We start from the raw sequence: 15,544 nt of genomic DNA on the forward strand, positions 1-15,544 counted from the left end.
TTTTGAAATTACCTGTATCACTGCTTGTTGAGCTGTACATTGAGAGTTGACACATTTCTGTATGTATGCTATATTTTACAGTTATGGAAATGGGTGAAGTTCTGGAACTGTGACCCATGACATTCTTTAAAATTTGCTCTTTAACAATTTGTGAAATTGTATTTTGAAAGTTATCACTGTTATGTACATATGTTCAAGTTCACAATAAAAAAATTAAAAAAAAACCAAAGGAATGAAAACAAACAGACAAAAACTAAAAATAAAAACAGGTGATTAGCCCACAGGTCACAATTTGCCTATTTGAAGTTTTAAAATATTGCGTTATTATTTATCTTCAAAAAAATTAAAATAAATGAATTAAAAAAAAAGACATTCAACAGATGTATATTAAATGAACAAGTTAGAACTTAAACCAAAGTTTTCTGCCCCCCCCCCCACCATATTTAAATAAACTTAATAGGCCAGTTAACAGGTATTGAGAAATATCTGGTCACTGAGCTGGTTCTAAAGGCTGGGCTTTTTTTTTTTTGGTCGGCATTTTTTAATTCTACTTCACACTTACATACAAAGTCCCAAAATGAAATGCATTAACAACTATTGAGAACAGCAGTAATTTATCATAGTTTATAAATGTTTTCTATTAGGAAAATTTAGTTTATAACATTACCTGTTTAGAATTTAGAAATATAAATGTTTTCCCTTTGAAGATTTGCTTTCTTTCTTGTCGTCCTGAAAGATCAATATTTTTACTCCCAATAGCTGGTTCATCAACAGGTGGGTAAAAACTATAAAACATAATTAAAATAAATTCTAATTATATACCACCCTGTTTTTACTAGTAAATGGGTAAATGGGGTTGCTATCTAGATACTAAAATTTAATTTCCATAACACCATTAAGGGTGAGAGGGACATCATCCAAAAAAACCATATTCTATTAGCATCTTACATTTGTTGGGGAACAAGTATGTATTAATAATGTTTATATTCCAATTCTATGAACTGCGTTTTTTATAGCTCCCTTTGGAGAAGTTCACAAAATTTTAAACTTACATTATTTTCTCAGTTTAAATAAAATTTCCACAGTGAGATTAAAGAATACAATTTTTCAGCTAAATAATCAGAACTTTTTCTACGGCTTCTCATAACTGATTATTCTTTCATCTTGTCACTCTAACCTTCTAGAAAAATACTAACATCACAGTGATGGAGTCCTTAGCTACAGGACTTATGGACCCCCCATGGAGATAAAGGAATAGGCTTCAGGGGAAAGGGTAATTCTGCTGGAATAATATGCAAGTTTTAGTATGTAGGTGAATTTTCCTGAAGAAAGACCAGAGCTTTCAAATTCTCACAAGGATAAGGGACTCAAAAAAGGTTAAGAGTCAATTCCTCTAAAATCAGGGAACTTTTTCCAGAGTTCAAATACCTTACAGTTACCTGTTAACTGGATTATAAACATGTGCACAATTTTGGAGGCAGAGCTTGCATAGCACCTGCTCTGCAACATGTACTCTTTTAACTTTACCTCTGTGCCCTTTACTATTCTTCAATGTTTTTCTTTAAATATTAGCATATACTTAACATTGGTTTTACAGAGTTAAGAAATAACCAACAAAGAATTTGGGGAACACTTTCTTTATATACTAACAAAAAAACTTCCATTAACAATGCTGAACTATATTGCAACTGTTACATCCTGAAACAGTCATTTAAGAGAAAATTAATCTATATCAAATCAGTGTCATATTTAGTATGTCATATCTTATAATATATTTAGAATATATAATATACCTTTCAATTTGTGGAGGCTGTTTCTTGGACTGAACTGCTTTGAGGAATTCAGTAAAATATTCTGGCTTTACAATTGGACGGCCACAAATGAGTGCGCATATTGTCTAAAATGAAGAAAATATATATGAGTCCATAGACTCATATGCTGGTTCTTTTCAAGAAAAGTGTTAAGTTACAGACTAGGAATGGGTTGTTCTACTGTTTTTCCTCTCATATCTCTAAATCTATAAAGGAGCCACAATTTCTAAAAGAGAAGCCAGTATTTGGTCACCGCTTAGTTTCAGAATACAAATCACTATTTCCTTGATTATAAGAAGCCATCAATTACAATATTATCTTAAAAGCTGCTTTTTGGCAGATGAAGCAACATAACATAACATACACAAATCAATTTTAAAATGCTTTCCAATTTTAAAAACATTAAAATGTCAAAAGTATGTATATCTTAGAATTGAGGAAATACAACATGTCTGCCCCAGAGAAAATACTGAGAGAAAAGCATGAAAGAGAAAATCTTTTTAGCCTAATTGTTTTTAACAAAAATTATAACTAGTGAATAAGGCCTTTTGAAGAAAGTAAATAAAGAAATAATTGTTAGGGAATGGATAAAAGCTCAAAATAAGTACAGAAAGATACAGGCCAAAAAAGAAACAAACTTTGACTATTATATGAATTAAGCTATTGGCCTCAACTAAGACACATCCACAAAATGTGAGAAAGATTAGAAAATACCACTCTTCGCAATGAAAATGAAAATATAAAGAAGATACAGTATAATTTCAGGAAATAATCCAACTAAAGATAGTTTGTGAGTATGCTTCTAATAACATAGGGTACTGCTTAAATAGGAGCAAGCAGGTTTAGGGTATCTCCCAAGAACTGAATCTGAAAGACAGCAACCTCAACTATGAATGAAACCATTAACTTCTGGCATTAAACACTAACATGCAATATGACAATGGACCAAGTAAGATCCAAGAAACATGACTCTGGGCAAACCACTTATTTGCTCCATGCCTCAGTTTCCTTTTCAGAAAATAAAAGTTGAACTAAATGTTCTATAAATTCCCTTTTGATTCTAACATTCAATGATTTTTAAATAAACACAAGCTAACCTGTACTTGGAAAATTTACCAAAAAATAATACAAGACAAGGTTTCCTCTTTTTGGCACATGATTGATGAGAAATATTGAAAAGGGTGGACTGCTCTCTAATCCTTTGCTAGCATTTCCAGGGTTCTAATGCAGAGAGCCCTTAGTGGACATTAGCATCCCAGTCACTGCCACAGTGCACACGCTCGTGAATAGATGCTGCTTTCCAAGTTCTGTCACAGCTTCAGCAAAACATTTCTCAGTACCATCTAACTGCTTGTCCTTATTTCATACCCACCAAGCAGAGGCATGAGTATCTACTCTTTCTCACATACCCTGATATCTTAAAGGGGACAGTGCTAGAGCCCACATATAAATATTCTCGTCACTGTAAAGGTACATCGCCACTGAAAACAAACAGACATTCTGATTTATAAATATGTTATCTGTGGTTTATTAGCATAAATTAGGACTCCCGAGGCTAATTACACTGCTGAATTCATAAAATCAATTTCATATACTTGCAAACATGAAAAAACCTTTGATCAGATATAACTCCACCAATGTACAAGTTTAACTTGAGGTTCAACCTAAGCAGCAAGCCTTTCTCCATGGCATCTCTTTAGCTATAATACATATATTCTAATTTAAATAATTATCTTAGCTACTATATTCAACTTCTAAGGATTTTCATATCATCTAATAAAAGAATCTAAATATTTGTTTCTTTTCACTATAGGTATTAACCTAAAACAATCCCACACATCTATGATCAACCTGCCTAAAAGGAGACGAATCACCTCCCAATGCCCTTCTTCAATTAGCTTTGAATATAACCAAATCCGATGAAGATGCAAAATCTGAAAATACACCAAAATATATTACTGTTTTAATGAATGGTCAGCAGCTTTAAAGGTGAAATGTATATATATACACATACACACATCTAGGTTTTGAAGATATATTAAGAGAATATTAAACTACAAGAATTTAAAAAAGTCTTTGTGATTAGAGACATAAATCAAATAAACACTAAATAAGAGAGCATGAAATCATAAGAAGATATCACAGACTAGAGGAAGACAACTTGATAGAAGAGAGACAAGACGCTAACTTTGAAGCCTGGCAGTTGATCTCCAGTTGCTCTGCTTTTAGACTGAAAAATACAAACTATGCACTATAATAAAGTTCTTGGTGAAAGGATAACAAATCATTTTTTTTAAAGCTAATCAAAATGTGAAATCTAATTTTATGTTTCATCTGAAAAACCACTGGAGTCTATATGGTATGTAAAGGCTTGGGACGGGCATACCTAAATCCACAACTAATCTAACAGCTTTAAAGTAAATGACTTAAAAATAAGTCTGTATGGTAGGTAACTGAATAAGGCATTCAACCTACTTTAATGGTAACTTTAACTGATATCATGACGAGATGAGTACATTCTTCTGTCCAGTTGTTTACTGTAAGTCCTCCAAGTTGCAGAATAGCTTGATTTAAAGCTGTTTTCCCAGAGACATCTAAACAGGAAGAGCATGCAACCAAAGGCTCATATTCAACTCTGTAAATGAGAATAAATTACATATAGTTATATTATCATAGTTGTAGAGATGGCAGCTTTCAGTACTTTAAAACTTTAAGCTCACATCACATCCTGTTATTTTAACTTTTATCTTCATGTTCCATTAAACCCTCTAACTCATAAAATCACTTTAAGTCTCAAGTCTCTAAGAAAAAACAAAGACAAAGCTGTCAACATTATACTTTAATCTATCATCAAAGCTCTTGGGGCCCCCTCAAACTCTTCTTCACTCTCATAATCATCTATGGTTGACACTGTAGGGTCTGAGAATGCAGCAAACACGTGTCAGCACAAAGTTCAATACTGTGCTAAGTCAGAGCTAAATACTTCAATTCATCATCCATAAACATCCTTTTCCCTTTGAATTTGACTGGTATAAAATAAAGCTGTCCAGAGAGTGGAGGGAGGTCCAGTTCAACTGGCACCCTCCTTCTGAGAACTCAGACCCCAGGGGCTGGAATTCAGATTCTGGCTTCAGTCAGCCACGCCCCCAACAGGAACAGAGTCACCAGGAGAACTAAAGTGTCCATACCTCCCTACACTGGTGTGGGAGCTGCGGGCTGGCAAGCACCACCTGCTGGACAGGAGAGGAAAAGCACCAATTCTCAAGGACTCATAGGAGGGTCTCATTCTCAGGGAAACTCATACCTTCCTCATGAGACCTGGGCCTCTCCAGACTGGGAAGATCTGACTGGGGTCGACCATATCACAGGAGACCCTCTCACAAAAAAGGCTACATAGAGGCAGGGCAAGAAACAGAAAAACAAGAGGTGAAAAATTCTGATCAACTAAATAGAACCTAAGTTAGAGGTCTAGAATAAGTTGAACTGAACGATGGAGGTCAGAGAATAAAGCCAACCAACAAGAAACCCCTAGGTAAAAGAGAGAAAACGAGCTCCAGAATAAACTAATCAAGAAAATCAGATGCCTAGACAACTTAAGATAACAAGCCATATTAGGGAACATGGATCAGCCAAAGGAGCAAGCTAATAGTTCAAATGAGATATAGGAGTTGAGGCAACTAATGCTAAATGAATTCAATGAACTGAAGGAAGATATACAAAAGAGATGAAGGATTTAAAGAAGACAATAGATGACCACAAAGAAGAATTCATTAACTTAAAAAAACAAATGGCAGAACTTATGGGAATGAAGGCCACAATAGAGAAGATGAAAAACATAATGAAGGGACACAACAGTAGATTTGAACAAGCAAAAGAAAGGATCAGTGAAATGGAAGACAAGACATTTGAATTCATACACACAAAAGAACAGATGGTGAAAAAAATGGAAAAAATACGAGCAGGGTCTTAGGGAGCTGAGTGACAACACGAAACACACAAATATATGTGTTACGGGTATCCTGGAAGGAGAAGAGAGGGAAAAGGGGGCAGAAAGAATAATAGAAGAGATATTCATTGAAAATCTCCCAACTCTTATAAAAGACAGAAAATTTGAGATTCAAGAAGTACAGCATACCCCAAACAGAACAGATCCCAATAGACCTACTCCAAGACACTTACTGATCAGATTGTCCAATGTCAAAGACAAAGAGAGAATTCTGAAAGCAGCAAGAGAAAAGCAATCCTTCACATACAAGGGAAGCTTTGTAAGACTATGTACAGATTTCTCCACAGAAACCATGGAGGCAAAAAGACAGTGGCATGATATATTTAAGATACTGAAAGAGAAAAACTGCCAACCAAGAATTCTATATCTGGCAAAACTGACCTTCAAAAATAGGGAGAGATTAAAACATTTTCAGACAAAAAGACACTGAGAGAGTTTGTTAATAAGAGACCAGCACTACAAGAAATATTAAAGGGAGTGCCACAGGCTGATAGGAAAAGACAGGAGAGAGAGAGTTGAAGAATGCAAAAATGAAGATTATCAGGAAAGGTAAAAGGAGAGGGGGGAAAAATAAGATATGACATATAAAATCCAAAAGACAAAATGGTAGAAGAAAGTACTGCCCTTACAGCAATAACACTAAATATAAATGGATTAAACTCCCCAATAAAAAGACACAGACTGGCAGAATGGATTAAAAAACAGGACCCATCTATATGCTGTCTACAAGAAACTCACTTTAGACACAAGGAAAAAAATAGACCGAAAGTGAAAGGTTGGAAAAAGATATTTCACGCAAACAACAACCAGAAAAAAGCAGGAGTAGCTATATTAATATCAGACAAATAAGATTTTAAAAGTAAAACAATTAAAAGAGACAAAGAAGGACACTATATATTAATAAAAGGGTGAATTCACCAAGAAAACATATCATAAATATTTATGTACCAAGCCAGAATGCCCCAAAATTCATGAGGCAAACACTGAGATCACTGAAAGGAGAAGTAGATACCTCTACAATAATACTTGGAGACTTCAATACACCACTCTCATCAATGGATAGAACATCTAGACAGAGGATCAATAAAGAAATGGAGATGTTGAATTGTACAATAAGTGAACTAGACTTGACAGACATTTATACAACACTACCTTCAACAACAGCAGGATACACTTTTTTCGCAAGTGCTCATGGAACATTTTCTAGGATGGAACACATATTGGGTCACAAAGCAAGTCTCAACAAATTTAAAAATATTGATATTATACAAAACACTTTCTCAGACCATAATGGAATGAAGTTGGAAATAAATAAAAGGCAGAAGGTCGAAAAATTCACAAACACATGGAGGCTAAACAACACCCTCTTAGAAAACCAGTGGGTAAAGGAAGAAATTACAAGTGAAATTAGTAAATACCTTGAGGCAAATGGCAATGAAAACACACCATATCAAAACTTATGCGATGCAGCAAAGGCGGTGCTGAGAGGGAAATTTATTGCTCTAAATGCCTAGATTAAAAGAGAAGAGAGAGCAAAAATTGAATAATTAACTGTTCACCTGGAGGAATGAGAGAACAGCAAACTAACCCCAAAGCAACAGAAGGGAAGAAATAACAAAGATTAGAGCAGAAATAAATGAAACTGAGAACAGGAAAACAATAGAATTAACAAAACAAGAAGTTAGTTCTTTGAGAATATCAATAAAATTGATGGACCGCTGGCTAGGCTAACAAAAGAAAAAAGAGAGAGAGAGCGGATGCAAATAAATGCAATCAGAAATGGGAAAGGAAACATAACTACTGACCCTGCAGAAGATAGTGAGGAGATAGTGAGAAGACACTATGATAGTGAGAAGATACTATGAGCAACTACATGCTAATAAACTAGAAAACTTAGACAAAATGGACAACTTCCTAGAAAACCATAAACAGCCAACACTGACTCAAGAAGAAACAGATGATCTCAACAAGTAAAGAGACTGAATCAGTCATCAAAAAGCTCCCAAAATGGAAAAGCCCAGGACCAGATGGCTTCACATGTGAATTCTACCGAGCATTCAAGAATTAGTACCAATCCTGCTCAAACTCTTCAAAAACATTGAAGAAGAGGGAAAGCTACCTAACTCATTCTATGAAGCCAACATAACCCTAATACCATAATCAGACAAAGATACTGCAAAAAAAGAAAATTATAGACCAATCTCTTTAATGAATATAGATGCAAAAATCCTCAACAAAATACTTGCAAATCGAATCCAGCAGCACATTAAAAGAATTATACACCACGACCAGGTGAGATTTATTCCAGGTATGCAAGGCTGGTTCAACACAAGAAAATCAACTAATGTAACACACCACAATAATAAATCAAAGTGGAAGAATCACATGATCATCTTGATCGATGCAGAAAAGGCATTTGACAAAATTCAACATCCTTTCCTGATGAAAACACTTCAAAGGATAGGAATAGAAGGGAACTTTTTCAATACAATAAAGGCGATATAAGAAAAACCCACAGCTAACATCACACTCAATGGGGAGAGACTGAAAGCTTTCCCTCCAAGATCAGGAACAAGACAAGGATGCCCACTGTCATCATTGTTATTCGACCTTGTGCTGGAAGTGCTAGCTAGAGAAATTAGGCAAGAAAAAAGAAATAAAAGGCATTCAAATTGGAGAGGAAGAAGTAGAACTTTCACTATTTGCAGATGACATGATTCTATATGTAGAAAATCCAGAAAAATCTACAGCAAAGCTACTAGAACTAGTAAATGAATACAGCAAAGTGGCAGGCTACAAGATTAACATGCAAAAATCTGTAGTGTTCCTATACACAAGTAATGTACAATAAGAGGAGGAAATCAAGAAAAAAATTCCATTTACAATAGCAACCAAAAGAATCAAGTATTTAGGAATAAACTTAACCAAGGACACAAAAGACCTTTACACAGAACACTGTAAGAAACTGCTAAAAGAAATCGAACGGGACCTAAAAAAATGGAAGAACATACCATGTTCATGGATTGGAAGACTAAATATAGGTAAGATGGCAATTTTACCTAAACTGATTTATAGATTCAATGCAATACCAATTAAAATCCCAACAATTTACTTTACAGAAATAGAAAAACCAATAACCAAATTTATTTGGAAGGGCAAGGTGCCCCAAATAGCCAAAAATATCTTGAGAAAGAGGAATGAAGTGGGAGGTCTTGCACCACCCGACTTTGAAACATATTACAAAGCTACAGGCTCAAAACAGCATGGTACTGGCATGAGGACAGATATACTGACCAACGGAATAGAACTGAGTGTTCAGAAGTAGGCCCTTGCATCTACGGACAACTGATCTTTGATAAGGCAGTCAAGCAAAAGCAAGTGGGACAGAGCAGCCTCTTCAATAAATGGTGATTGAAGAACTGGATATCCATTTCCAAAAGAATGAAAGAGGATGCCTATCTCACACCTTATACAAAAACTAACCTGAAATGGATCAAAGACCTAAACATTAGAACCAAGACCATAAGACTCTTAGAAGAAAATATAGGGCAATATCTTAAAGATCTTGTGATAGGAGACAGGTTCCTAGAATTCACACCCAAGGCACAAGCTACCAAAGAACAAACAGACAAATGGGATCTCCTCAAAATTAAACACTTTTGTACATCAAAAGACTTTGTCAGAAAAGTAAAAAAGCAACCTACACAATGGTAGATATTTGGAAATCACAAATCAGACAAGGGTTTAATATCCTGAATATATAAAGGGATCCTACAACTCATCAACAGAAAGACAAAGAATCCAATTAAAAAATTGACAAAGACATGGACAGACACTTTTCTGAAGAGGAAATACAAATGGCTCAAAAGCATATGAAAACATGCTCAACTTCACTGGTTATTAGGGAAATGCAAAGCAAAACCACAGTGAGTTATCATCTCACATCTACCAGAATGGCCATTATCCAAAAAAACAGAAAATTACAAGTGCTGGAGAGGATGTGGAGAAAGAGGCACACTTATCACTGTTGATGGGAATGCAGAATGGTGCAACCACTCTGGAAGACAGTGTGGAGGTTCCTCAGGAAGCTAAGTATAGATTTGCCATATGACCCAGCTATTCCATTGCTAGGTATGTACTCAGAGGAACTGAAAGTTAAGACACAAACGGACATTTGTAAACCGATGTTTATTGCAGCATTATTCACAATTGCCAAGAGATGGAAACAGCCCAAATGTCCATCAAAGGATGAGTGGATAAACAAACTGTGGTATATACACATGATGGAATATTATGCAGCTGTAAGACAGAACAAAGACATGGATCATGTAATAATGTGGATGAACCTTGAGGACATTATGTTGAGTGAAGTTAGCCAGAAGCAAAAGGACAGATTCTGTATGGTCTCACTAATATGAACAGACATTAATGAACAAACTTTGGGAGTTAAAAGCTGACAACACAGGTGACCAGGAGATAGAAAGAGGGCAGAGATCAGCCATTTGATGCTGAAGGACTACAGAATGTTTAGGATTGATTGCATAGATCCAGAAATAGATAGCATAATACTGTGTGATGGTAGCACGGTATTGTAAGTACACTGAATAAAGATGTCTGTGACTAAAGCTGAAAGAGGTGGGACAGGAGAATGTATGACACCAGAGGTAAAGATAGATGATAAAGACTGGGACTGTACAATGTGGCAAAAACTGGAGTGGCCAATGACTGTTACTAAATATACAAATATAAAAATGTTTTTGCATGTGGGAAAGCAAATGAATGTCAACCATGCAGAGTGTTGAAAAAGGGATGGAATTTGGGAAAAAACATAATCAAAGCAAACTGGAGTCTATGGTCAACAGTAACATTCCAGTATGCTTCCATTAAATGTAACAAAGGCGATATATCAATGATAAGTGTGTATGAGAGGGGGATTTAGGGGAAGGATATAAGATTCTTGGTAATGGTGTTGTTTTCTGTCCTTACATTATATTGTATTGTATGACATGCTATTTTTCTTTTTATCATCTTTTTTATTATTTGCTAAAAAAAAAAGCCAACTTTTTTTTTTTTGTAGTAATCAATATGTTCAAGTGCTGACTGTGGTGATGAATGTACAACTATATGATGGTTCTCTGAAAAACTGATTGTACATCTTGGATGACTATATGTTATGTGAATATATCTCAATAAAATTGAATTAAAAAAACACAGAAAAATAAAAATAAAGCTGTCCATTTCAATATCAATGAAAAAAAATTCTTACCTGAATTTACTTTCAAATACCCCAAACGTAACCCTATCCCCTGTCTTCAAAGTTCTGGAAATTCCATTCTGCATTTTTTCCTCATTAATAAAGGTACCATATTTAGAATTATCTTTTATTGTCAAAATAGGGATTTCATCCTTCTGACTCTGGAAATCAACAAATAATTTGAAGTCTTTTACCACTCAATAAACACAGTTCATAGAGAGAAAGATTTCAAAAGCAAGGGTCGGTAGCTGTTTGAATAGGCACAGGATAGGTGGCTAACCTCCCAACACAGTAGACATTACAGTTATTGTTTTGATTACCTGTTGAATGATCACTCAACTGGCAATTAATACTTTACCCTAAGGAAATTTCTTAACTCCAGGATTACCACTTTTGGAACATAATTTTATTTATTTTTCAAGTCAGTAGAGTTTTTTTTGTTTTTTTGTTTTTTTTTTTTGAGAATTCTTTTGTATAGTCTGTTTCATGTATAACATGACAGCTAATTTTTTTTTATATTATCCAAATCATATTGAAAAAACTGGTCTAATGAGAAAAAGGGGGTTAAAGCTAGAGTTTCTGACTTTAAGTAAAAATTTTACTTTTTCTGTAGGAATTTCAACAATGTTTTTCTACACCTAAAAGAATACAGACACAAATCCTGAGTATCAATGAACACATCCAGCATCTGTTTATGTGCAGTCTTTGCTCAAAATGGCTCTTCTCACTTATTAACCAGGAGCATTACAATGAGCACAGCTATTTGTTTATATTTGTATCACTTTTATCACCCATGGTTGTGATTAAAACAAAACAAACTCAAAGCCATTCAAAGGAGTTGCATGACATAAGTAGCAGCTGCCTTTCCTTGCAAAACAAATCAATTCCTGTAGTGAAAACTTTTGTTACTTAGGAAATGCCTGTGTACATTTGGCTACATAACTCTTTTAAGAGTAGGAGTTATGCCTGTCTGTTCACTGCTCTATACCCAGACTTAGCTCAGTAACTGACATACAGTAAGCATTCAATAAATGTTTAAGTATATAAATATGAATATGTCCAACTTCCTGTTTTCCTAAATCACTACAACAATTGGGCTTTTAAAATCCTCATAAACTTCTGAAACAGAAATCTCAAATCTCAAAATAAACTTTTACCACTGGTATCACAGCAAAAATATACGTATTTAATTTTATTAACATCAAAAAAAAAAAACCTAACTGCTTTAAGAAATGAAAAGTCTGGTGAACTCCAATACATTTGCACCAAGGAAATCTTTTGTGATTTCAACCCCCTCTTACGGCAAACTAGTGAAATATAATTAGTAACATACCAGGCTGGTTACAGGAAAGCTAGCAGTTAACACAGCGTGATTTCGACTGATTGACTGATCACCTTCAATTAGAATGCCACAGTTTTTCCTTCCAACAATGTATTCAACATCAGTCAAAAGCCTGTATGGTTCTCCTAAGAAAAATTAAAAAAAAAGTAAACTGATGTACACAAACACGTGTGTATACACACACACACATGCACACATATATAATACAGGTATGGCAAACATTTTAAATATTTTTAACTTCTGCCTTAAATGTTAATCTTTATATATATATATATCAAACTTGTGTTTACTTAAAGATTATATAAACAGATGGAAAGCCATGTTTGTGAAAGGGAAACCAATATTGAATGGAGTCAATTCTCCCCCAAATTGACTTATAAATTTAATACATTAACAAACAAAATCACAATACCATGTTTGGAACTTGAAAAACCGATTCAAAAATTCATCTGGAAAATATAATGTAAAAAAATAGAACAACTTAAATAACCTCACAGGACCTTGCCCCACCAGATGGTAAACTATGCCACAAAGTGACAGTAATTGAAAAGTATGGTATCAGTAGGACTGTCCGACACTGAGTGAATCTTAATGTAAACTATGGACTATAGTTAATAACATAATTATAATATTGTTTCATCACTTATAACAAAGATATAACACTAATGCAAAACTTGAGTAATAGGGAAAACTGTGTGGGGGGATATATATGAACACTGCACTTTCTGCATGATTTTTCTGTAAACCTGCAACTGCTCTTATAATATATATATATATATATATATATATATATATATATATATATATATATATATATGTTTTTTTTTTACGTTCTTGTCCTTTTAATTTTCAACTGGAATTTAATTTGCAAATAACATACTGTACACAAGTACATAGTAGGTACTTAGCTTTCTAAGTCTGAATAAGAGCTTTATTTGCAAATTGTCGTTATTTAGAATCATTGGTTAAATATAGAGAGTTCAACAGATGTTTATAGGATAAATTATTTTTTCCAACTCTAAAATTCAGTTGTTTGCATGTGGATGTATTTTGATTCTCCTTTTTCAAATAATAGACTTTAATTTTTAGAATAGTTGTAGGTTTATATATATGTTTTTTTAAAGTATGGTATTGACCAGGAGTAAATAGCAGAGATAAATGTAATAAAGTCCAGACCAGATTCACGTGTATACACATGGAAATTTTGCTTTCAGGATAAAGGTAACATTGCAAATCAATGGGAAAGTTCTATTAGTTTAAAAAAAAAAGTTGGAAATCACAAATGCTGGAATAAACCATGTACGCTAGAGACGCGTTTTTGGCGTCAGATCAACAGAAGCATGCATGTGGTCGACTTGTAGAGTATTTAGACTGGGAGCATGGGGTGCCATTAGGGGAATGGTAGGGAGATTAGGGCAGGTAAACTAGACAAGTGCGAAGGGTCCAAGAAAGCCTTGAACACCACTCTAAGACGTTTGAATTACATCCTGTTAATCAGAGAATTTTAATCTAGAGTGGACAGTTTCAAAGAAACATTTGCTGTGTGTGTTGGTTTATCTACATTTTTTTTTCAGGGGAATGGGTCAATAGCTTCCATCAGATTCAGAAAAAGTTCATGACTCTCCAAAACTTAATGCCAGCCACTGATGCTAGGTAATTTCCTTGTTACCACCCTACAGGAACGTCCTCCAAAAGAAATGAATCCTACTACAGGAACGTCGTACAAAAAACCTGAATCCTAAAGCTTATGTCCTTCTTCTGCAGTTGCCCCAAGATCACCACTTTGCTTTAAGTCCTTACAGTATTTATTTTCCATACAGTTTGGCCCTCCTCATACTGCCTTACACCATCGATTTGGCATCTATATAGACCTTATTTTTTCCAATCATAATGTAAACCTCCTAAGGGAAAGAACCAACCATGGCTTTTATCTATGCACCTTTCTAACAACTAACGACTATAATCACTGGGCAACCAAATAACATGTAATAACCGTTTTCCACTGCTGCACATTCAGAAAAGAAAACAAGAATCTACTTTTTTAATTGTTCTGGTGACTGGGTCTGAAACAAAAGTGAAATTTTGCTTTCCCTTGGTGGCCGTTTACCCAAGTCATCTCTGTGGTTTTTTACAAAAATAAGGTATTCAAGACAGAGCGTTCTGTTCCCATCATGTGCTCTGCCGTGTGATAACTTAATGTGGTGGTTTCCCTACAAAGCTGAAAAGACGAGCTGTGATAAGAGGGGCCCGGCTCAGACTCAATTCCGCAGGCCACCGAAGGCCCGGGTTACAGTCATCGCCAGTGGGACTGGTCTCGACCACAGAGAATTTGGCGGTGACGAGGAGGGAGCTGCGGCAGTCACAGAAGAGCCCAGAGCTCCACTGATCCCGCCTAAAGCTTGGTCCGAAGTCACTGCGCGGGTCGGGAAGACCACACCAGCCACAAACACCAAAACCGCGGTTTTCATCCTGCCTTCGTAGCCTTCCGGAGCGGAAACTGAGGGGGCGCCGGAAGGAGGCAGGAGCGGAGAGTGCGGACCGGAAGTATAGCCCCGCAGACCCTCTCTCCACGGAAGGCGCTTGCGGGAAAACGGTCCCCTCCCCCCACGCCTCCATTCCGCCCTTACCTCGGGCCGGGCCCGCAGCGGGGAGAAGCTTCCACATGGGTCAGGATCCTCTGAGCCTCGGCCTATGTGCGGTCGCGTACCCGCGGCACAACACGTGCGCGTCACCAGCGATTGCAGTCAAGGCGGGCTCCAGGACGTGCGCGCTCCCAGGAGTGGGGCGGACCCTGGAAGCTGAGGCAGGAGCGCAATATAGGGGCTAGGTCGCCGACTGGTGGTCAGAAAAAGAACAGCGTAATTTGCATGGTAGTATACTGTATTGAAAAGGTATGAGACTAAGCAAATTCACAGTCAGAAAATAGAAATCAGGTTATCAGGTATCAGAGTGGGAGTAGGGAATGAGGAGTTAATGCTTAATTGGAACAAGATTTCTTTTGGGGTGATGAAAAGGTTTTGGTAATGGATGCTGGTGACGGTAGCATATTACACCGCTGAATTGTATAAATATCAGAATGTAGTTAAAAGGGGAAATTTTAGGTTGTATATATGTACTAGAATAAAATAAAA

At 35.7% G+C, this 15,544-nt stretch overlaps 1 protein-coding gene across 3 annotated transcripts in view; it reads right to left on the bottom strand.

Annotated features, from left to right (window-relative positions):
* The window catches only part of NBN (nibrin), a 46,890-nt gene extending 31,697 nt beyond the window's left edge, over positions 1-15,193 (bottom strand). Inside the window, exons 1-6 of one of the 3 annotated variants that reach the window (XM_037802777.1) lie at positions 15,041-15,193; positions 12,405-12,538; positions 11,084-11,232; positions 4,287-4,446; positions 1,794-1,897; positions 668-785 (exon numbers count right to left, since the gene is read on the bottom strand). In XM_037802777.1, coding sequence (XP_037658705.1) covers positions 668-785; positions 1,794-1,897; positions 4,287-4,446; positions 11,084-11,232; positions 12,405-12,538; positions 15,041-15,077 — 702 coding nt within the window. In that variant the 5' untranslated portion in view covers positions 15,078-15,193. Of the gene's footprint in view, positions 1-667; positions 786-1,793; positions 1,898-4,286; positions 4,447-4,999; positions 5,282-11,083; positions 11,233-12,404; positions 12,539-15,040 lie in introns of those variants that run through there. The other 2 variants (XM_037802776.1, XM_037802778.1) reach the window with 2 other exon arrangements.
* Between the last annotated feature and the right edge of the window lie 351 nt (positions 15,194-15,544).

Source organism: Choloepus didactylus, chromosome 14 (genome assembly GCF_015220235.1).
Source record: "Choloepus didactylus isolate mChoDid1 chromosome 14, mChoDid1.pri, whole genome shotgun sequence".
Classification (NCBI taxonomy): Eukaryota; Metazoa; Chordata; class Mammalia; order Pilosa; family Megalonychidae; genus Choloepus; species Choloepus didactylus.